Raw genomic sequence first — 21,987 nt, 5'->3', positions numbered from 1 at the left:
TAACATTGTGACGCAAAGAGAAGGTATATTATTTCAACCTTTGTAAGTAACAAAAAGCTATACATATATATATATTTTTTTTTTAACTAGAAAGAACCTTGAATAGAATTTCTAATTCATTAAAGCAACAGAATAAATGAAAATATGGTTTAGGAAAAGCCTCAGTGCTTAAGGTTTTGTCAATATCAGGTAATCTTGATAGAAAAAGAATTAAATGAAAATAAATTTTTCATAAAAGAGTTAAGTGAACTTTGGGGAGGATGCCAATACACGTACCAACACTCATCATAGCAATTATTTGTTAATCCTTTGCTTGCAACTGATAGTCTGTAATCTTAATCAAATTCATTGAGCATAAGGGAAGTGGCTTGCCTGAGTTTTAGAAACAAATAGATTGATCTAGATTCAAAATCTACTTTGCCATTGCCCAAGATCACACATCTGATAAGTTATTTAACTTATCCAGACTTGTCGCATCTGTAAAATGACCTTATTTACCTACTGAGGCTTCAAAGAATATTAAATGAAAACATCTGTAAATGCTACACTAGCTGCTCCTCCTCCTCCCTCAATCTAAGCTCTTTTTATTCACTGTGGTAGTTTGCACACTTCTGTGGTAGTTTGTGGTGAGAGCAGAAGCTTTTTAAAATGCAACAAGGTGTAAAAGGACTGTATTTTATTTTATTACTAGTAGACAAAACATAAAGCAAGATATCCCTTTAAGGAGCACTAAGGCATGGTTCACAAACTTTAATGTTCATTAAGAATCAAGAGAGTACTTGCTAGAAAAGCAGTTTCTAGAACTTCCATATCCCGAAACTGATTCCAGTCTGGGAATGAGGCCTAGGGATCTGCATTTTCACAAGCATCCGGTCGACCCTAGTGCAGGTGGACCAGGAACATCATTTGGAAAGCACTGGACCTGACGGGTAGAGAAAAAAACCTTTTGACCTTGAGCAAACCCTCAACCTCTTGGAGCACTAATTCCCGCAAAACAAAGAGTAGTATCAGCTTTCCTCACCGTAAAGACTGAGAATCGTAACTAACCTAGAGGCAAACCCAGTTATGTGCAATAACTGCGATTCTTATGTTTGTAAGATTTCAACGTTTTCTTCCACCTCCATTACTGACAAATTTTTTTTAAACCTCTAGATGTTTAAAATAATTGCTGCTTTTTCCTTCTCCTCCCCCGGGAAGACTTTTTTTCACTGCAGCAGTAATCAGTCTGGGGTGCTTGTTTGGGGATACCACACCAAGGGACAACTAGAGCTCAGATTACCATTTAAGAAACCTTAGCCCTGAGATGAGGCCTGCAGATACTTAATAAATCAAGCGTCAGCAAGGCTAGGAGAAAGCAAGAGCCGACGGAACGGCAGTTTTTCCTATCGCACTGTAACGAGGATTATACGCGAGGGTAGGGCTGTCGCGTCACGATACTTCAGTCACCTTACGGCCAACGAAAGGCCGAAAGCCTTTGTTACCCTTGCCCACAACCCAAGAGGGGAAGAAAAGTATCGGTTCCCAAGCTCTTGGCGGATAGGCCCCGGGACACGACTCTCTCGCGTCCACAGACGTGCCTACATAAGACCCCAAAGAAACCAAAGCGGAAACACGGAGAAACTTAAAGTCGAGGTGTCGAGAGACCAGGGCAAGCGAACGCGAAAGGGCAGCGGACCGGGAAGTCGAGCTAAGCCGATCAGACTCCAGTACCTTGGGCGGTCGGATTTTGCAGATGCCGGTTTTCTCCGCCAGGGGCCGGATGCGGCCGATGAAGCTGAGCGGGTCTGTGAACTCCTCCCAGCTGGGCTCAAAGACCGGGCACTCCGGAGGCGGCACGAACTCCGCCGCGTAGCCCCCCGGCCCCACGGCCGCCATGGTGGCACCGGGGGCCCACGGGGAGAAGGGCTGGCTGGGGCCCGGCGATCGCGCTCACGTCCCCTGACAGGGGCCGAAGCTCATCTTCTCGGACGACACCCGCTCAACACACGTACCCCAAAACCGCTTCCTCCTGCGTTTGTTATTGTTTCCTTCGGGGCTTTTCCTCTCGGGTCGGGGCTCACCGGAAGTCAGCGTGCGACCAAATCCCTCCGCCACCAGAAACAGGATCCCTCCGCAGCGACGTGTCGCCCCGCTGCGCGACCTTCCTTCCTCCTCCCTCCCCCGGCAACGCAGGTCGCTCCCTGGCTTCTCGTGCGCCCAAGTTCCGCGCTGCCGACGACTCCCGGCTGCACAGCCCGGCGGCCCAGCCGCCCCTCCTACTGGGCGGTGGGGGAAGCGGCCGGACCGAGCGGGGCGCTCTTCCGGCGCGGAGGATGCGTAATGCGCCGGGGGCAGAGGTTCTACTTCCGGCGAGCGGAGCCCGATTCCTCCTTTGTGTACAAATGGACCGGAACACAAGCAACCGGACCTCGCAGGGCTGCCTGTTTCAGCCTCCGTGTCTGTCTGTTTCCAGATAACTACCTTTTCCGGCATCGATCTTTTTTTAGCCCTTTCACTGTTAGTGTCCTTTTCGAATAATCTCGTTCGGCCACTTTAATCCGCCCCATCGCCATAGCAACAGGTTCGGGTCCAGCCCACCCGCCCGAATCTCCCCGTGGGCCGGCCTTCGCCACCATCCGGGAATTGATTTCGTCCTCAGAGAAGCAACAGCTGTTGACCTTGCTTTTCCAACCGTTGAAGCCTTTCTCAGTTTTCTGTGACAGCTACGGCAGCTGTACTGGCCCTGCTTGTCGAACATCTCTGTGCCGGCGGGCGTAGACGCTTCCTCCCAAGTTGCTGAGAATGACGCAGAAAGTACTAAAGAAGAAACCGTGAAACAGTAGTTCTTGTATTATCTATTGGAAGGAAGACTTACTTCCCAGGGCTCGATCTCATGCTCCCTGTTCAATCTCAGCTTCCCCCAGGACCTAAATTGCCAGCTATGGCTAATGACTGCCGAATCTGTACTTGCAGCTTGGACTCCTCTCCTGAGTTACAAGCCAGTACATCTAGCTACCTACTGGACAACTCCACTTTGGTAAACTAAATGTGCCTTGAACTCATAGTTCCCCACTGTTTTTTCAGTGTTTCCAGTTTCCACGGATGACTTCATTCATCTATTCAGTTGCCTGATCCAGAAATCCAGAAGTAATCCTTAAACTCTTGCTCTCTCACTACCCACATACAACCCTGTGTCAAGTCTGGAGATTCTATCATCTAAAAACCTTAAATCCACCCATGTCTCCATCCAAATTATCACGATCCTAATTTAAATTCTCTCTCCCCTGGACTGTGATAACAGCTCAGTTCTTGCCCCCTGTCATATCTCTTTCCACTCATTTATCAGGTTGCTTGGTCTAAAGTCCAGAATTCACCTAGTCACTTTTCATCTCCAAACTCAACTCCAGGGACTTCCCTGGCGGTCCAGTGGTTAAGACTCCGTGCTCCCAATGCAGGGGACATGGGTTTGATCCCTGGTCGGGGAACTAAGATCCCTGCAAGCCACATGGCAGGGCCAAAAACAAACCAAAACAAAAAAACAAAAAAAAAACCAAACTCGCCAACTCCAAACTCCTTTATTGTTTGCTGTCTTACCCCCAAGCTTCCTTTCTTATGCTTCTCCATGCAGTACAAAGAAATTTTTCTTTTTTTTTTTTGCTGTACGTGGGCCTCTCACTGTTGTGGCCTCTCCTGTTGCTGAGCACAGGCTCTGGACACGCAGGCTCAGCAGCCATGGCTCACGGGCCCAGCTGCTCCACGGCATGTGGGATCTTCCCGGACCGGGGCACGAACCCGTGTCCCCTGCATCGGCAGGCGGACTCTCAACCACTGCACCGCCAGGGAAGCCCCACAGAAACTTTTGTGGTGACTTCAATGCACCATGATTTCTCACCTCTGAGCCTTCACAGATAATGTTTCCCCACCCCCACAGTTTCCTATATCCCTTTTCTGGCTAAATTCCTACTCATTCTTTATCAGATGAAGTTTGAAGGCAGTTTGCAGGATAATTCCATCTTGCTTGAGGAGGCTGGCTTTTTGTTCTAGTCAAGCCTTCAACTGATTGGATGAGGCCCACCCACATTATGGAGAGCAATCTGCTGTACTTAAAAGTTCATTGATTAGATGTTAATCTCATCCAAAAAAACACCCTCCGAGTTAACACATCACACACATTAACATAAATATATTTGATAAGTAATAACAATATTCTCCAAAAGAAATTTAGTGAAAAGAGTGGCATTGGTTTACAGTTTTTGAAATTTTAAAAAAATATTTAGGGCCTCCCTGGTGGCGCAAGTGGTTGAGAGTCCGCCTGCCGATGCAGGGGATACGGGTTCGTGCCCCGGTCTGGGAGGATCCCATATGCCGCGGAGCGGCTGGGCCCGTGAGCCATGGCCGCTGAGCCTGCGCGTCCGGAGCCTGCGTGTCCGGAGCCTGTGCTCCGCAACGGGGGAGGCCACAACAGTGAGAGGCCCGCATACCGCAAAAAAAAAAAAAAAAAAAAAAAAAAAAAAAATTTAGCTTAGTGGCATCCAGCTAGATTCTCACATCTATTTCTGCCCTCAATCTGTTGTGATATGTTGTTTGGGTTAAAATATATGAAGAAAATCCAACACCACACAGGTGTGAATGGAAAAGGGACAAGTATTTTTTAAAATTTTAGCCTTTTCAAATCATTGTAATTTCTTTGAGGCTAGCAATGTGGAATCTAAAATTTTATCAATGAACTTTTTGTACTCTGTTGTATTAAAATGGTAGTCAACATTTGTCCTTGAATGGACTTTTTACCCAGTCATTTTGTAACATCATGCATTGATCATTTCAAAAATGTTGGTTCACTGAGTTATACAGATCTTCCAAATGTTGATGCATATCATATATTATTTTTTAAATCACAAAAATATTACCATTGAACTTATAAAAAATTGGGAAGCTGTCAAACTCATACTGACAGAAACAAGTTTCCAAAATTACAATTTTCACTGGAGAAGCTCAAATATTCAATCAATAAATACCATCCATTGTTTCTACTGAAGAGATGGGCTCACATTGTTCATCTTCAAGAAAATGTCTGTCAAAAACCTAGATCTGAATAACTATAGTTTGTCTATTAGGCCTTCTGGTGTTCCATGGAAAAAATGGCTAGTTTAGCTTGTGTTTTCCCTTGAGCAAACACTCCCACTTCTGTGTGCAGAAGTACACCACGTGTACTTCCCATTTCATCACAGACTATTAGAAAAGACATGTATTAAAGAGTCAAGGTTTATTAAAATGTATCATTTTTACTGCTTCATCTGGTATTCTTAAGTAAAACTGGCTTTTTTTAAACCATGAGTGCATGTGATGAAGACCACTTCTACAGTGTGTTGGTGCCACTGTGATGTGTGTGTGCTACAGGACCAGCAATTTCACCCACCATCGTATTTGCACCATTGGGACAAATATCATTGGTGAAAAAGGAAAATAGCATCTTAGTATTAGTATGAAAATACTTTTGACTGCAAGACCTTCAGAAAGTATCTCAGGAACCAAAGGGTCCTGGGGACAAATAGGAGTCTGTAGACCACACTTTGAAAACTGCTGGTTTATCCTATAATTTGAATTAACATAATAAAGGAGAAAGGACTGGAAAAGACCTGCTTTAAAAAGAGGAAAGAGGGACTTACCTGGTGATGCAGTGGTTGAGAGTCCGCCTGCCGATGCAGGGGACACGGGTTCGTGCCCTGGTCTGGGAAGATCCCACATGCCGCGGAGCGGCTGGGCCCATGAGCCATGGACGCTGAGCCTGCGCATCCGGAGCCTGTGCTCTGCAACGGGAGAGGCCACAACTGTGAGAGGCCCACGTACCGCTGCACTCTAGAGCCCACAAGCTACAACTACTGAGCCTGTGTGCCATAACTACTGAAGCCTGCATGCCTAGAGCCTGTGCTCCGCAACAGGAGAAGCCACCACAATGAGAAGCCCGCGCACCGCAATGAAGAGCAGCCCCCACTCGCCGCAACTAGAGAAAGCCCACGCACAGCAACAAAGACTCAATGCAGCCAATAAATAAATAAATAAATAAATAATTTTTTAAAGAGGAAAGAAAAGTAAATAACCTATTAGAGCAACAGTCTCAACAACAGATCTTTGATTCTTAAATATTTAAACATTCAAGTTTTTACACTGTATATGTCACTAGGTTCTTCTAAGATGCAATAAAATGGGTTCTCTGACATACTTTAACATTACAAGAACTCAAGTGTAATTAACAAACCCTTAAATTCATTTAGGCCAAAATAATGACAGTTCATTTTGTATCTGGTGGTCTGTGATTGAATTAAATTATGTTCAATTCAATAAACATGTCTATGAATATTGGGTTCCCACCCAACGCTACGTTTGATCACTTTACTCCAGTGCTTCTTAATGTGCGTCAGAATGGAGTCTGGGGAAGGCATGTATATGGACCTAGCAAAACCAGACTTAGTATTTAGAAAAGAGACAAAAATTGTTATTTGTACTACAAAGTAGAGAAAGTAAAAGCCAACAGAGTCAATTAATAGGAATACATATACTATATACTTAAGACACATTTTTAAGTGGGGTTTGGGAAGACAGACTCCAAGTACTTCACAGGGGACAAATCAGAATAGGAGGGAGAAATTCAATTTTTATGAACTATATAGGTTGAAAAGCTATGGCTTAAAATATTCCTTCTTCCCTTATCATGATGTTTTTTGTTTGTTTGTTTTTATTTGGCTGCTCCAGGTCTTCGCTGCCGCACACAAGATCTTCGTTTTCCCATGAGAGATCTTCATTGTAGCATGCGGGATCTTTAGCTGCAGCATGCAGGATCTAGTTCCCTGACCAGGGATCGAACCCGGACCCCCTGCATTGGGAGCATGGAGTCTTAACCCCTGGACCGCCAGGGAAGTCCCTATCATGATGTTAATAAGGAAATAAGCTGACCCTCGAACAACACCGGGATTAGGGGCAGCAACCCTCCATGCAATCAAAAATCCACTATGATTTCCAGTCCGCTGTGTCCATGGTTCCTCGGTATCTGCAGTTTCTCCTTATCCACAATTCCACATCCATGGATTCAACCAACCTGGGGTCATGGAGTTCTGTAGTATCTACTATTGAAAAAAAATCCACATATAAATGGACCCATGCAGTTCAAACCTGTGCTTTTCAAGGATCAACTGTAAACATCACTTGAAATATTGCATGAAAAAAATCTTCAGATCACGTTCCTACCAGAGCCGTTAAATATGATGTAGGCCTGACACAAGCGATCTCCAAATTCTTATGAACTGCTGCTGTGCAATATTGAATTAATCCCTTCCTTTATAACTTCCTTTTCTGTATCTTAATGTTTAAATGAAAGATCACTATGTTAAAAACTCTGGGGACTTCCCTGGCAGTCGAGCGCTTAAGACTCTGCACTTCCACTGCAGGGGGCACGGGTTCGATCCCTGGTTGGGAAACTAAGATCCCACATGCCATGTGGTATGGCCAAAACAACAACAACAACAACTCTGATATAAATGTATTTTCTTAACCAAAGCTCCTCTATATTTACCTTCTCTTTCTTCTCCTGGAATACTATGCTGTACTAACTGAACTTATTATTGGCTTCACCATTGCCTTAAAATTCCACAATTTTTGAAAAAAATTTAAACCTTGACATATTCTTCATATGTAATTGATAGTTTTATTTTATCTCTTCTTCAAGACAATCAATGAAAATATTTGTACCTTAATTGAAGTCAACAGAAACTACTTGCAAATTATCACTTTTTATTGTCCTCCCTTAATTAAGGTATCAACAACTACTTTCAAATCATTCATATTTAAACACTCATATTTAATCTATGGTTACCTTCCCTCAAAGTGTCCACAGCTTATGCTTTACCCAAGATATAAGTATTAGTTACTTCACTATGATTTAATTTGTATGACCTTGAATGGATTCCTAATCACCTATCCTTTTCCACTGAGCAAATAAAGGACTGCTGTAAGACGAGGAACATCATTATCGATGAATTTAGCTAGGTGCCAGGCAATCTTCTATGTGCTGGATATATGGGCAGTGAGCAACAACAACAAGAAGACAAAGTATGTCTCCTCACAGAACTTAGATTCTAGCGGTGAGGAGAGACAAAATCATGAGCACTAGCAAATATATACTATTCTAGGCAGTGATGAGGTAGAGAAGGGAGGGTGTGGAGGGTGTTGGGGGGGGATAGGGCTGTCAGAGAAGGACTCAAGATTGATGACATCTAAATAGAAGCTGTGCTATAAAATATATAATGACAACTTGCTACAGAATATCAAAGGGAAGGAATAACAACCGATTAAGGAAATGGTATTTGCATTGGCCTTGGTAGAAATGTATGAAGATGCATGGAAAGGGTCAATCCAGATAGAAGCGTGTGAGCCAAAGCTGGAAAGTACATGCTACATTCAGGAAATAACTAGTTATTTATTATAATAGAGAAAGTATGGTCAGACTGTGGCAATGTTTGAGTGCCCTATTACTATATGGATTTCATTCTCTACTCTGTGGGGAGTCACCAGAAGTTATGAGCAGGAGTATTGAGACAGGCTGGGACCTGGGACCTGGGACCCTTTACTGCAGTGCTTGTAGCTGAACAAACATCTTCTCCTCCAGCAACAGACCACAAAGAAACTATAAGGAACTAAAAATAACTGCATGCATCTGTGGTCGGGGCAAATTATGAACAATAAGATACAAAAAGGCCAAAACCCACCTGCCACGATCCCTGCACACAGCACCACCAGGGGGGTGGGCAGACGCCCTAAGCCACCCCTCCGGCCGATCCACCGATCCATCCACACCCTTACCCCAGTTAAGGGACCATCTCACCACCCCACCTTCGGCGAGCCAGCAAAGACACCTGTTTACTTGTTTTCACTCCTCCCTGCTGAAGCATGAGCTCCAATAAAGCCTTGCCTGAATTTCTCTTCTGGCCTCATCAATTTCTAATGATTAAAGAGTCCAAGAACCCAGGTCGGTAACAGTATGACCTATCCAGAAGTGTGCTTTAAAAAAAAAAAAAAAGAAAAAAAAAAAGAAAAAAAAGAAAAAAAAAAGCAGCTTTTAAGGAATGGATTGGAGAAGTAAAAAAAAAAAAAAGCCTGAGGCAAAAACACCAGTTAGAAGCCTATTGAAGTAATCCAAGTTAAAAGGAATGAGACACAGTGGAAATAAATAAGCAAGATATAAATTTGAGAACTAGTAGGAAGGTAAGATCACCATGATTTGTTTTTTTAAAAAATGCAGGTGCCAAAAGAGAGACAAAAATAGTGAGCCAAGGTGTCTGGGAAAATCTTGATGTAACTAACAGAAAATCACAAAGGGGGAAAAAAAGCAGATTTAGAAGATGGCAAGTTCCTTTTAGACTTCCTTAGGTCTCAGACCAGTGAAGAGTCCCAGCTTTTCCGTACCAGTAGTGTTACTAACCAGGGTCCTTGGATTTTTCAATCAACAGAAATTGGTAAGAGGCCAGACGAGGAATTCAGGCAAGGCTTTATTGGGACTCATTCTGCAGCAGGGAGGGAGTGAAAACAAGTAACAGGTGCCCTTGCTCAATCCCGGGCCAGAGGGGTGGCTTAGGGGGTCTGCCCACCCCCTGGTAGTGCTGTGTGCAGGGATCGTGGCAGGTGGGTTTTGGCCTTGCTGTATCTTCCTGTTCCTGTTTTGCCCCAACTGTGCAGGCATGCAGTTATTTTTAGTCTCTCATAGTTTCTTTGTATGCTGTTGCTGGAGGAGACGTTTGTCCAGGTGCAAGCATTGCAGTAAAGGGTCCCACATCCCAGCCTGTCTCAGTAGCTGCAGCTCTGAGATTAAAGTGCCTCTCCCCCTACACCCAACTCTTCCGCAAAGATGAGACCACAATTAGCCTTTGAACTAACATATATATGATTAAAGACAGTTTCTCACACCTCTCAGGAAAAGGAGGATGTGTCTGCTACCTGATAATAACAACATTTATATACATACTCCTCTGACTGTAGAAACTGATCCACAGGTCCTGTCTTAGCTCTACGCCATCAGGTCATTGAAGGAGAAACTATCTTCTTAAGACTCTTCACCTCCTTGAGATAAACTCGTACATTCCAACTCATAATAATCCTGTGATTATGCACAGCATTTCTGCATCATCTTTCATGAAAACAAGCTAGTTGAGAAAGCCTAAACTGGGAGCACTAAAGTGCGCCAGAACTAGGGCGTCGGACCCCAAACATCAACACCACCAGTACCGGGAGGCGCTGGGTTGCTGCCGGGCCACCTCCTCCATCCAGAGAGCTGTGTGCAGAAGGAAAACTACATTTCCCGGCGACCTCTGCGGGGCAAGGCGCGCGAGGGAGAGCGGGAATGGGGCGGGCCTCTGTGTGAACAGCTTTTCTATTGGTGCGCAATCCAGAGGGCCGTGTAAACCAGTGGGCGATTGGACGGGCTCTTGCACGTTCCGTGGCGCCGCGACGCCCGGTAGTTTGACTTGTTTTTCGGTTGGGCTCTCGGCGTCTGCGGCTCTGAGCGGCGTGAGTAGAGTTCCGGGTTCCGGAAGGGGGGTCAGGGAAGGGGTCTGGGGAGGAAAAGGTCGGGTGCGGGGAAGTAACTGTGGGAAGAGTGCGAAGGGGAGGGGTGTGAGTCTGAGAGGGCTCGTCGGGAGGCCGGAGGGAACCGTTAGCATCTGCCGGAGGGCTGGTGGGGGGCGGGGAGGGCGCTGGAGGGCTTGTGGGGGTGGAGGGAGGGCGCTGGAGGATGGGGGACTGTGGTCACCAGGGGTCAAGACGGGGAGAAATGGAGAAAAGCGTACGGAATGTGGGCTCCTGGAATTCCCTCACCCCCGCCGGTCTCAGCCTCACTTTCCTCACTTGTAAAGTTGAGGGGTAATAAAAATGCTAAACAGAGTTGTGGAGTAAAGAAAATAATAAATGTTCAAGTGCTAAGCAGATGTTAATTGTAAATAGACAAGCTATAAATATATATATACCTAAACAGGGGTATCACAGGGATGGATAGAAGCTGGCTGAAGCTAAGTAGTTTGTCTATAAACAAGGGTATCGTTCTTTAGGGAGATAGAACCATGTTCCCACCTACAGGGAACGTACACCATCGTGGGAGAGGTGGTAGCCACAAAGAACTCTACTGTGTTCAGTTTTAGACAATTACAAATGGGATTCTTTTGCAGTTAGTTCATTTTTGGATGGAGAGATGCAGAGAAGAGATGGAGGAGGTAGTATTTGAGTTTTCGTGCTGAGATGGGATTTCATTATGTGAAATTATGAGAGTGGAGGGAAATGTGGTCCAGCTGGAGGGAGGCTCATGAACAAAGGCACAGAGGCAAGGTTATCTGGAAACCAAGGGCACGTTAGGGAAGTGGAGGGAAGTAAGGTAGGAGAGGTAGGTTTGGTCCTTAAATTTAAAAAGGCATGACGTTTAGGCAGAGTTTGACTTAGTGCATTAGACTCTCAGGAGCCATGGATGAATGTTACGACTTATTAGAAGATGGTCCAGGAGAGGGGCGGGGTGGTAAAACAGTTAAGCCATTGTAGTAGGGTGGGTAAGAAGATGTGGAGATCCTGAGTTAACATGGCCATTGTCCGAATATAGAGGATTTTCATACGGTTGGATGAAAGGGTCAAGAGAAGGAGTAATGAAATGATGAATTTAAATTTTCAAGTCCAACGTAGAGTATGGATACCAAGGGGGAAAGCGGGGGTGGGATGAGTTGGGAGATTGGGATTGACATATATGCACTATTGATATTATGTAAAAAGATATCTAACGAGAACCTACTGTAGAGCACAGGGAACTCTACTCAGTGCTCTGTGGTGACCTAAATGGGAAGGAAATCCAAAAAAGAGGGGATATATGTATATGTAGAGCTGATTCACTTTGCTGTACAGTAGAAACTAACACAATATTGTAAAGCAACTATAATAAAAATAAAATTAAAAAAATAAAATTTCAAGTCCAGGTGGTTTGGAAGATGCTGAATTATTAACTAAAATATGAAAGAAGGAATATGTTTGGATGACAAAGATGCTGTATTTGATTTGGGAAGTGTTAGCTCTGAGGTGCTAAAAAATATGTGACTTGAATGATTTTTTTTTTTAATATTAAGGAGTTTCATAGGTAAATTTTGACCAAATCTTTGGGTTCGTGACCCAAGAGTGAGCTGCTTCAGTCTGGGATTTTTTTTTTTTTTTTAAGTGAGACATTTCAAGCTCCAGTGGGACATATAGGTGAAAATGTCTGTTACATAATTGGGAATTCAAGTCAGGAGATGGAAAGAGATGTCATTTATTCATTAAACAAGTACTTGTTAGTTACTCTTTGCCAGGTAGTGTTTTAGATGATAGCGGTAATCATAAAAGCAGTGGGAATAATGATGTTCCTGAAGAAATGGATAGAGGAAGTAGTCAAGAAAGTTGAAGACAGAGCCTTTTTTTTTTTTTTTTTTAATTTATTTAGCTCTGCCGGGTCTTAGTTGCAACATGCGGGACTAGTTCCCTGACAAGGGATGGAACCAGGCCCCCTGCATTGGGAGCGTGGAGTCTTAACCACTGGACCACCAGGGAAGTCCCTGAAGACAGAACCTTGTGAACCAAGGGAGTAAAATTTTCAGTGAAAACAGCAGTCATCTGCATTTATTGAGTGCTTAAATGTGTTGGACACGTGCTCAGCCCTTTTGTTCATTTAATCCTTACACCAACTTATGACATAATGCTATTATCCCCATTTTCTAATAAGTAACTGAAGTTTAGAGAGGTTAAGTAAAAACTTGCCTGAGGTCACACAGCTAATAGGGGACAGAACCTTGACTCAAATCCAAGTCCGTCTGATTTCAGAGCTCTCAACGACAAAGCAGTATTTTAAAAGGGAGGTTAACACTCTCAGACACACAAATCCAGGAGTGACTTGTTGAGTGGAGGAGGATGGGAAACAATGGACACAGCACACCAAATAAAGATAATATCAATGGCTTTTTATTTACCTTAAATTTAGCATGATGGGTCCTCTACCTTAATATCCACTTAATTTCTCTTGGTTATTAGAAACTTTTCTGCATCTCCCTCTCCTATAATTTCAGCAAAAGGATTGTAAATTTGTTTTGCATGTAAATTTGTTGCAGTAAACCTTCATACTAAGGCTGTTCTTTTGTGTGCTTGTCCATCGAAATACTAAATGCCATTCTGATTTTATTTGAAAATAATAATAAGGAAGAATGCCTTCATAGAATTTCAGGATTTGGCACTACTTTAAAGAATACTACATTCTAAAACATCACATTCTGGGGTGTCCCCTGGTGGTCCAGTGGCTAAGACTCCACCTTCCAATGCAGGGGGCATGGGTTCGATCCCTGGTTGGGGAACTAAGATCCCACATGCCCAGCAGTGTGGCAAAATAAAATAATAAACAAAAAATAAAAACAAAACATCACATTCTGATGCTGTCGGAAGCACATCTGATGCTGGTGGGGAGGGACCTGTCTGTACGTCCTGTGGTTTTTTTCTGTTCCTGACCCCTCATTCTGAGTTTTTGTGTATTTGACAGGTGGGAAAGGACAGCATGAACTTTACCCCGATGCAATCCCCTGTCTGCAGAAAGTAAGACATTTGCTTATTTTTGAGTTGTTGAAATAAAGAATCCAGACTTCTGTCACCTTAGTACACATGGGCTTAGGAACTAGAAGAGTTTTGGATTTGGACTGTATTAGACCTCATTTCTCTAATTATGTGGAATTTAGATTAAAAACTAGGACATAGTAGATGTTAACACAAGGATACAGGCATTTTATGTGGGCCTCATACGGTACCAGTGGACCCTTGGATGACAGAGGAAACAACCCATAGACAAACACAGGGGACTTTGGACTCTGCCTCTGTGTCAACCTGCATGACGCCTCATCTTCATCCTCACTGCCACACTCTGGTTTGCAGAATCTCAGAAATACCGCTTAGTTTATCTATTAACCTATATCCTAGAGTTATAAGGCAACACCCTTTCAAAACATGAAACTGAGTACAGTAATATTTCTGTTGTGAGCTTTTGTGTTTTTTTTTTTTTTATTTTACAAATTTAATCAGTTATACATATACATATGTTCCCATATCCCCTCCCTTTTGCGTCTCCCTCCCACCCTCCCTATCCCACCCCTCCAGGCGGTCACAAAGAACCGAGCTGATCTCCCTGTGCTATGCGGCTGCTTCCCACTAGCTATCTACCTTACGTTTGGTAGTGTATATATGTCCATGCCGCTCTTTCACTTTGTCACAGCTTACCCTTCCCCCTCCCCATATCCTCAAGTCCATGCTCTAGTAGGTCTGTGTCTTTATTCCTGTCTTACCCCTATGTTCTTGATGACATTTTTTTCTTAAATTCCATATATATGTGTCAGCATACAGTATTTGTCTTTCTCTTTCTGACTTACTTCACTCTGTATGACAGACTCTAGGTCCATCCACCTCATTACAAATAGCTCAATTTCATTTCTTTTTATGGCTGAGTAATATTCCATTGTATATATGTGCCACATCTTCTTTATCCATTCATCCGATGATGGACACTTAGGTTGTTTCCATCTCCGGGCTATTGTAAATAGGGCTGCTATGAACATTTTGGTACATGTCTCTTTTTGAATTATGGTTTTCTCAGGGTATATGCCCAGTAGTGGGATTGCTGGGTCATATGGTAGTTCTATTTGTAGTTTTTTAAGGAACCTCCATACCGTTCTCCATAGTGGCTGTACCAATTCACATTCCCACCAGCAGTGCAAGAGTGTTCCCTTTTTTCCACACCCTCTCCAGCATTTATTGTTTCTAGATTTTTTGATGATGGCCATTCTGACTGGTGTGAGATGATATCTCATTGTAGTTTTGATTTGCATTTCTCTAATGAGTAAAGATGTTGAGCATCCTTTCATGTGTTTGTTGGCTGTCTGTATATCTTCTGTGGAGAAATGTCTATTTAGGTCTTCTGCCCATTTTTGGATTGGGTTGTTTGTTTTTTTGCTATTGAGCTGCATGAGCTGCTTATAAATTTTGGAGATTAATCCTTTGTCAGTTGCTTCATTTGCAAATATTTTCTCCCATTCTGAGTGTTGTCTTTTCGTCTTGTTTATGGTTTCCTTTGCTGTGCAAAAGCTTTGAAGTTTCATTAGGTCCCATGTGTTTATTTTTGTCTTTATTTCCATTTCTCTAGGAGGTGGGTCAAAAAGGATCTTGCTGTGATTTATGTCATAGAGTGTTCTGCCTATGTTTTCCTCTAGGAGTTTGATAGTGTCTGGCCTTACATTTAGGTCTTTAATCCATTTTGAGCTAATTTTTGTGTATGGTGTTAGGGAGTGATCTAATCTCATACTTTTACATGTCCCTGTCCAGTTTTCCCAGCACCACTTATTGAAGAGACTGTCCTTTCTCCACTGTACATTCCTGCCTCCTTTATCAAAGATAAGGTGACCATATGTGCGTGGGCTTATCTCTGGGCTTTCTATCCTGTTCCATTGATCTATCTTTCTGTTTTTGTGCCAGTACCATACTGTCTTGATTACTGTAGCTTTGTAGTATAGTCTGAAGTCAGGGAGCCTGATTCCTCCAGCTCCGTTTTTCGTTCTCAAGATTGCTTTGGCTATTCGGGGTCTTTTGTGTTTCCATACAAATTGTGAAATTTTTTGTTGTAGTTCTGTGAAAAATGCCATTGGTAGTTTGATAGGTATTGCATTGAATCTGTAGATTGCTTTGGGTAGTAGAGTCATTTTCACAATGTTGATTCTTCCAATCCAAGAACATGGTACATCTCTCCATCTATTTGTATCATCTTTAATTTCTTTCATCAGTGTCTTTTTTTTTTTTTTTCTTTTTGCGGTATGCGGGCCTCTCACTGTTGTGGCCTCTCCCGTTGCAGAGCACAGGCTCCGGATGCGCAGGCCCAGCGGCCATGGCTCACGGGCCCAGCCGCTCCGCAGCATATGGGATCCTCCCAGACCGGGGCACGAACCCGTATCCCCTGCATCGGCAGGCGGACTCTTAACCACTGCGCCACCAGGGAGGCCCCCATCAGTGTCTTATAGTTTTCTGCATACAGGTCTTTTGTCTCCTTAGGTAGGTTTATTCCTAGATATTTTATTCTTTTTGTTGCAATGGTAAATGGGAGTGTTTCCTTGATTTCACTTTCAGATGTTGTGAGCTTTTAATGATTGAGAAAATATTTGTTCTTCATGGTAGCTGAAAGTGGATTTTAATGTCTTTCCTGTACGTGCTCACTTATTAAAAGTGCTGCCCATAACCCTCATTAACTACAGCTCTGGGCTTCTGGTATAAAATTTCTCTACTCTGTGGTCTATTTTGTTGTTGTATAATAAATTGCAGGCAGTTAGCCAAAGTGGATTAATTCTCACCTGAGGATTTCTCCACTTCTGTATCATTTGTTTTCTAACTTTCATTGTTTTCACCTTAAGTCTCTTGTTTGCTAAAAGCAAACAAACAGAACAACCCTCTGGTCCAGCCTTTGATTAGCCTTTGATCTTGGCTGGTCTTGGTCCCTGTAATTCAAGGCTTTGATGCTAGACACTAGGGTCTGATTGGTCCTGTGGTTACTGACTAGGCTGTATTTTCTAATCCTGAATCTTTATCATGCCCTTCCTTAATAATTTTCCCACTTATATATCTACCCCTAAAAATAAACTGTTCCATTATGCATGTTCTAATCTTAAATGGCAATATCGTCTGTATATGCATCTACATACATTTTTGCATTTAATATTTGGATAATTCATTCATATTCATACATGTATCTGTAATTCATAGTTTCTATAACTTTGAGAATATTCCACTGTATGAATATACCATAGTTTATCCACTATCCTATCAAACAGACGTTGGAAGCTTTACTGTTTTTGTTATCACAAATAATGTTATTATGAACAGTTTTGTATGTGTTACCTTGTATGTCTGTGCGGACAAGAGAAATTGCAATTTTACTAGATTGTGCCAATTTACTGTCTGTAGTTTCACCAAATTACACTCCATCAACATATAAGTGTTCCTATTGCTGTATGTCTTATAGTATCAAATTTTCTGACTGTCACTATCTGGTCTTACTTAGTTGATATTCCTTTTTTTTTTTTAATGATTTGTTTTACTCTCTAACTTGTATTTTGAATCCAGCCTTAAACCTTTAATACCTGGAAAGCAGTTCATAAGATTATTCACAAACCTGTAACATCAAACTTTCAAGGTTTGTGAGCACCTTAATTATAAGCACTTTAAGGACATAAACCCTGATTTTTAATTTAAGAAATTGTAACATCTCATAAATGTTCAGTTTATGAACGTGTCCTTCCTAATCTCACACAGGCTGACGGCTCTCCCCAAGCATGAAGCTGCCGGTGGCTTCAGTGGCCCCACCAGGTGGAAGGGGGTGTCTTTCTCCGATTCCGTGCAGTCAACTCCCTTGCCTTCAGTGGAAGATCGTCTGGCCGTCCTCTGCCATTCTCAGGAGCTTCTAGAATATTACCAGAAGATGATGTCTGAGTGTGAGGCAGAAAACGAGGGCCTGTTGAAGAAGCTGGAGCTGTACAGAGAGGCCTGCGAAGGGCAGGTGAGGAGGAGCCGGTGCACCGTCGCGCCCTCTGAGTGAGCCCGTCCGTTGCTGAGAAGGCCTTCGAGTGCCAGCTGGTGTCACAGTACACGTGTCAACGTCCTCTTTATGTATTTATTTATTTATTTTTGGCTGCGTTGGGTCTTCGTTGCAGTGCGTGGGCTTCTCATCGCGGTGGCTTCTCTTGTTGCGGAGCACAGGCTCTAGGCTCACGGGCTTCAGTAGTTGTGGCTCGTGGACTCAGTAGTTCTGGCTCACGGGCTCTAGAGCACAGGCTTAGTAGTGGTGGTGCACGGGCTTAGTTGCTCCGCGGCACGTGGGATCTTCCCGGACCAGGGCTCAAACCCACGTCCCTTGCTTTGGCAAGCAGATTCTTAACCACTGCGCCACCAGCAAAGTCCTCAACATCCTCGTTTGATCCCCTCCACCCAAGCCGAGCTGCGCACCCTCTAGGTGCTCTGTTGGATCACGATACCCTAAAGTGCTCCATCTCCAAAGTCTTCACTCTTTGTCTCAGCCTCTTGTGCACCTCTGGTTCTCTCTCCCTCACACCTGACTTCGCTTCGGTGTCGCCTCCACAGCTCCTGGCTTCTCGGTGAGCTCAGGGCAGCAGGGCAGCTTCTGGCCACCGTGTCCCGCTTCTAACCCGAAGCCCATGGGCTTCTCTCCAGTAGTCTAGTCGCTGTGCTGCCTGCACGTGGCCCTGCTCATCTGTGCCCCTTCCCCGGCAGAAGCCCTCCCTGTGGCTTAACCCCATCCTCGGCCACCTGTGTCCTGGAGCAGGGCTTCTCAGCCTTGGCTTTACCGACGTGAGGGCTGATGATTCTTTGTTGTGAGGACTGTCCTGTGCATGCAGGATGTGTAGCAGCATCCCGGGCCTCTACTCGCTGGATACCGGTAGCCCACCCCACCCCCAAGTTGTGACAGTCCAACACACCTCCAGACATTGCCAGATTTCTCCTGGAGGCATAGGCAAAACCACCCCAGTTGAGAACCACTGTCCTAGAAAGGTCACAGGTCATTACAGGATAAATTCATGGCAAACAAATCATCTGTATCCTCAGTCAGCACGCAGCAGTTTTCTTACCCATCAGTGGTCGGCTCCCCGTCCCTGCACGCCTGTGCCCTGCCTTCACTGCTCTCCTCCGGCCCGCAGGCTCCCTCTCTCCTCAGGCAGCCTTGCTTCCCAGTTCACAGAGGGAACACCAGCTTCCTGCCCATCCACACACAGTCACCTGCGTCCATATCCATCTCCTCCTCCTCACTGATCCAGGACCACAGTGAGCTGAACCGATCCAGCACTTTCTCTGTTCCCCACCCGCCTTTCCTTCCTGAGAAACCCTGCTTTGCTACCTCGCCTCTTTGTGTTCTGGGTTTTTTTTTATTTATTTATTTTTTGGCCATGCTGCACGGCTTTCAGGATCTCAGTTCCCCGACCAGGGATTGAACCCAGGCCGTGGCGGTGAAAGCTCCAAATCTTAACTATTAGGCCATCAGGGAACTCCCCTTTGTGTTCTGTTTTTAACCTCTTGCCTGACATTGGCTTTTCCTCCTCAGTATATGGACAGATTCAAGTCTTTCCCAACAAAAGAGAAAGGCACCCCTCTAGCTGCACCCCCAGCTACTCTCTCAGCGGGGAGGCGCCTTCCTTCCCAGCCACCCTTCCGGAATAGTTTGACTTCATCACCCATTCGGCGACTCCTTGACTGCAGTGGGGTCCTGTCCTCGCTGCTCCACCTGTGGACTCCAGGACCTCATCTCTCTGTGCCCTTTGCAGTGTTGGTCACTGTCGACGTCTCCTTTCCCCAAACTCTGCTCCCGTCTTGATTCCGGTGTCATTTTTCTTTCCCAGTGTCCGTCCCCCCCCTCTGACCGGTTCTCAGTGTCCGTTAACAGCTCTTCTTCCTTAGTCCTCCGAAGTTGTTCCCAATTCCACCGTAAACGATCTCGTTTCACCCGTGCATTGTCGTTCTGCCTATGGGACTGTGACATCCAGGTAACTAGCGCTGACTCGTTCTCCTCCTGAGCTCCAGGGTGGTGTGTCTGTATCTGAAGGAACCTCCTTTTCCTCTCCCCGCCCATGCGTGCGCACAGACCGCTGCCATTTCCCTCCGTTCACCCCGTCTCTTCACTCTTCTTTATTCTGCGGCTTCGTGACTGGCGTCATTGCCTGCAGTTCTGCCCAGGCCTCCGTTCAGTCATTCGCTAAGACCCATTGATTCTGCGTCCTGAATGTCGCTCAGCCCCTTCCAGCCACCTCATCACTGCTGCTGCCGCACTATTCAAACTCCAGTTTCCTCTCACCTGAGCACCTTCCACGGTCCCAGCCTCCAGCGCCACACCGCCCCGGCCGCCTCTCGCTTTCCACTCCAGTGATGCTGAGGTCCTCGTGGTCGGCCAAGCATTTCCGGCTCTTTGCTGGTTCGTGCTGGTTTACCACGCTCTTTCCTGAGAGCACTGCCCTCTGCTTGTCTCTAACGGCCTTCCTTTCAGGCTTCAGCTTACTGGTGGTGGCCTCTGACTTCCCCAGCATGCTCCAGGGATCCTTCTCCTGCCGTGCCTTCCCTCCCTCGACCCTTTTACCGTGCGTGCTTCCCCGTTAAATAGTTCTTGCATTTTAATGGCTGGCATGTCTGTCTCCCCACACAGTTCCTCCGCTCTGTGGGCAGGAATCATACCTTTTCATCTTTGTTTTCCAGAATTTCATAACAATGCTTCTTACATAGAAAGCATTAAAAGTGTGACTAGAACAGGTGGATCATGTGGTGTCCTGGGTTCTCTCGTCTGTAAAAGGAGCCGTGAGAGCTCTGAGGTTGAATGCAAACGTCATGCTCACTTTGTAGTTTTAAACTTGTCTGTACACAGCCTGTTGTTGTCATTTGGATCCTGTGTTACTGAAACCATCCACTTTGTAACATTTCTACATGAACTGACTCTGCCGCATCCAACGAGAGATACTCCTATGAAGCCCAGTGTCTTTTCAACTACCTTTTTCCCCAGCATAAACTTGAATGGGATTTGCAGCAGAGGGAGGACGAGATTGCTGAGCTGCAGAAAGCTCTAAGCGACATGCAGGTCTGCCTCTTCCAGGAGCGGGAGCATGTCTTACGCCTCTACTCAGAAAACGACCGACTGAGAATCAGGTACCAAGTGAGAGAAGGGAACTGTTGGGGGTATATTTCTAAATCAAACTCAACAAGATACATTTCTCTGTGGTCCTTCTCTTAGGTTGCATTCCCAGGGGACAGGCTCTGAGATGGAGATTTGCCTGCACGGTGGTTAGCAGGGAGGCTCTTAGGAAGAACAGCTATGAGCGGATTTGGGTTGAGGGAGAATTTGAACTGTGGTAGAGTCCACCGAGGTAACAGAGGCCTTAGCCAACCCCACAGGGAGTGGTCAGTCATTGCATGCAGGCTGCCACCAGGGAGATAAGCTCGGGAGAGGCAGCCCCCTTCAGCCAAGGGCAGCTCCCGGGTTATGGGCATCTTGGTCCTGAAGGCGGCATCTGAGCAGTGTTCCATGGCATCCACTACAGTGCACTTTTTTTTTTTATTGTGGTAAAATATACTTAACCTAAAATTTACCATTTTAATCATCTTTAAGGGTAGCGTTCAATATCAGTAAGTACATTCACGTCATCATGCAGCCATACCACCCACCATCCACCTCCAGAACTTTTTCATCATCCCAAACACTAAACCCTAACTCCCCATTTCCTCTCCCCCAGCCCCTAGTAACCACTATTCTATTTTCTGTCTCTATGTATTTGACTATTCTAGGCCTCATATAAGTGGAATCATATGGTATTTGTCCTTTTGTGTCTGGCTTATTTCACTTAGCATAATCTTTTCAAGGTTCATCCACATTGTACAATATATATGTCAGAATTTCATTCCTTTTTAAGGCCAAATGATATTTCATTGTATGTATACACCACATTTTGTTTATCCATTCATGTGTTGATGGACATGTGAGTTGTTTGAACAGTCTAGCTGTTGTGAATAACACTGCTCTGGACATGGGGGTACAAATACCTGTTCAAGTTCCTGCTTTCAGTTCTTTTGTGTATCTATCCAGAAGTGGAATTGTTAGATCAAATGCTAATTCTGTGTTTAATTATTTGTTTTGAAGAACCAGCATACTGTTTTCCACAGTGGCTGCACCATTTTACATTCCCACCAGCAGTGCACAAGGGTTCCAATTTCTTCTAAAGCACACCAGCAATTGTTTTCCTTTTTTAAAAAATTTTTTATTTATTTATTTATTTTTGGCTGTGTTGGGTCTTCGTGGCTGCACACAGGCTTTCTCTAGTTGTGGCGAGAGGGGGCTACTCTTTGCTGCGGTACACAGGCTTCTCATTGCAGTGGCTTCTCTTGTTGCGGAGCACA

The 21,987-nt window shown here is 44.6% G+C and overlaps 2 protein-coding genes across 4 annotated transcripts in view; one reads left to right on the top strand and one right to left on the bottom strand.

Moving 5' to 3' along the window:
* The window catches only part of KDM5A (lysine demethylase 5A), an 80,998-nt gene extending 78,751 nt beyond the window's left edge, over positions 1-2,247 (bottom strand). For 2 of the 3 annotated variants that reach the window (XM_060113707.1, XM_060113709.1), the window contains exon 1: positions 1,711-2,246. In XM_060113707.1, coding sequence (XP_059969690.1) covers positions 1,711-1,875 — 165 coding nt within the window. In that variant the 5' untranslated portion in view covers positions 1,876-2,246. Of the gene's footprint in view, positions 1-1,710 lie in introns of all 3 variants that reach the window. The other variant, XM_060113708.1, reaches the window with a different exon arrangement.
* An 8,223-nt stretch (positions 2,248-10,470) lies between these two features.
* The window catches only part of CCDC77 (coiled-coil domain containing 77), a 29,132-nt gene continuing 17,615 nt past the window's right edge, over positions 10,471-21,987 (top strand). Inside the window, exons 1-4 of the mRNA XM_060112419.1 lie at positions 10,471-10,533; positions 13,556-13,608; positions 17,356-17,599; positions 20,600-20,742. Coding sequence (XP_059968402.1) covers positions 13,571-13,608; positions 17,356-17,599; positions 20,600-20,742 — 425 coding nt within the window. The 5' untranslated portion in view covers positions 10,471-10,533; positions 13,556-13,570. The remainder of the gene's footprint in view (positions 10,534-13,555; positions 13,609-17,355; positions 17,600-20,599; positions 20,743-21,987) is intronic.

The sequence above is a fragment of the Mesoplodon densirostris genome, chromosome 11, assembly GCF_025265405.1.
Source record: "Mesoplodon densirostris isolate mMesDen1 chromosome 11, mMesDen1 primary haplotype, whole genome shotgun sequence".
In the NCBI taxonomy this organism is placed as follows: Eukaryota; Metazoa; Chordata; class Mammalia; order Artiodactyla; family Ziphiidae; genus Mesoplodon; species Mesoplodon densirostris.
This window is presented reverse-complemented; position numbering and strand designations above follow the sequence as displayed.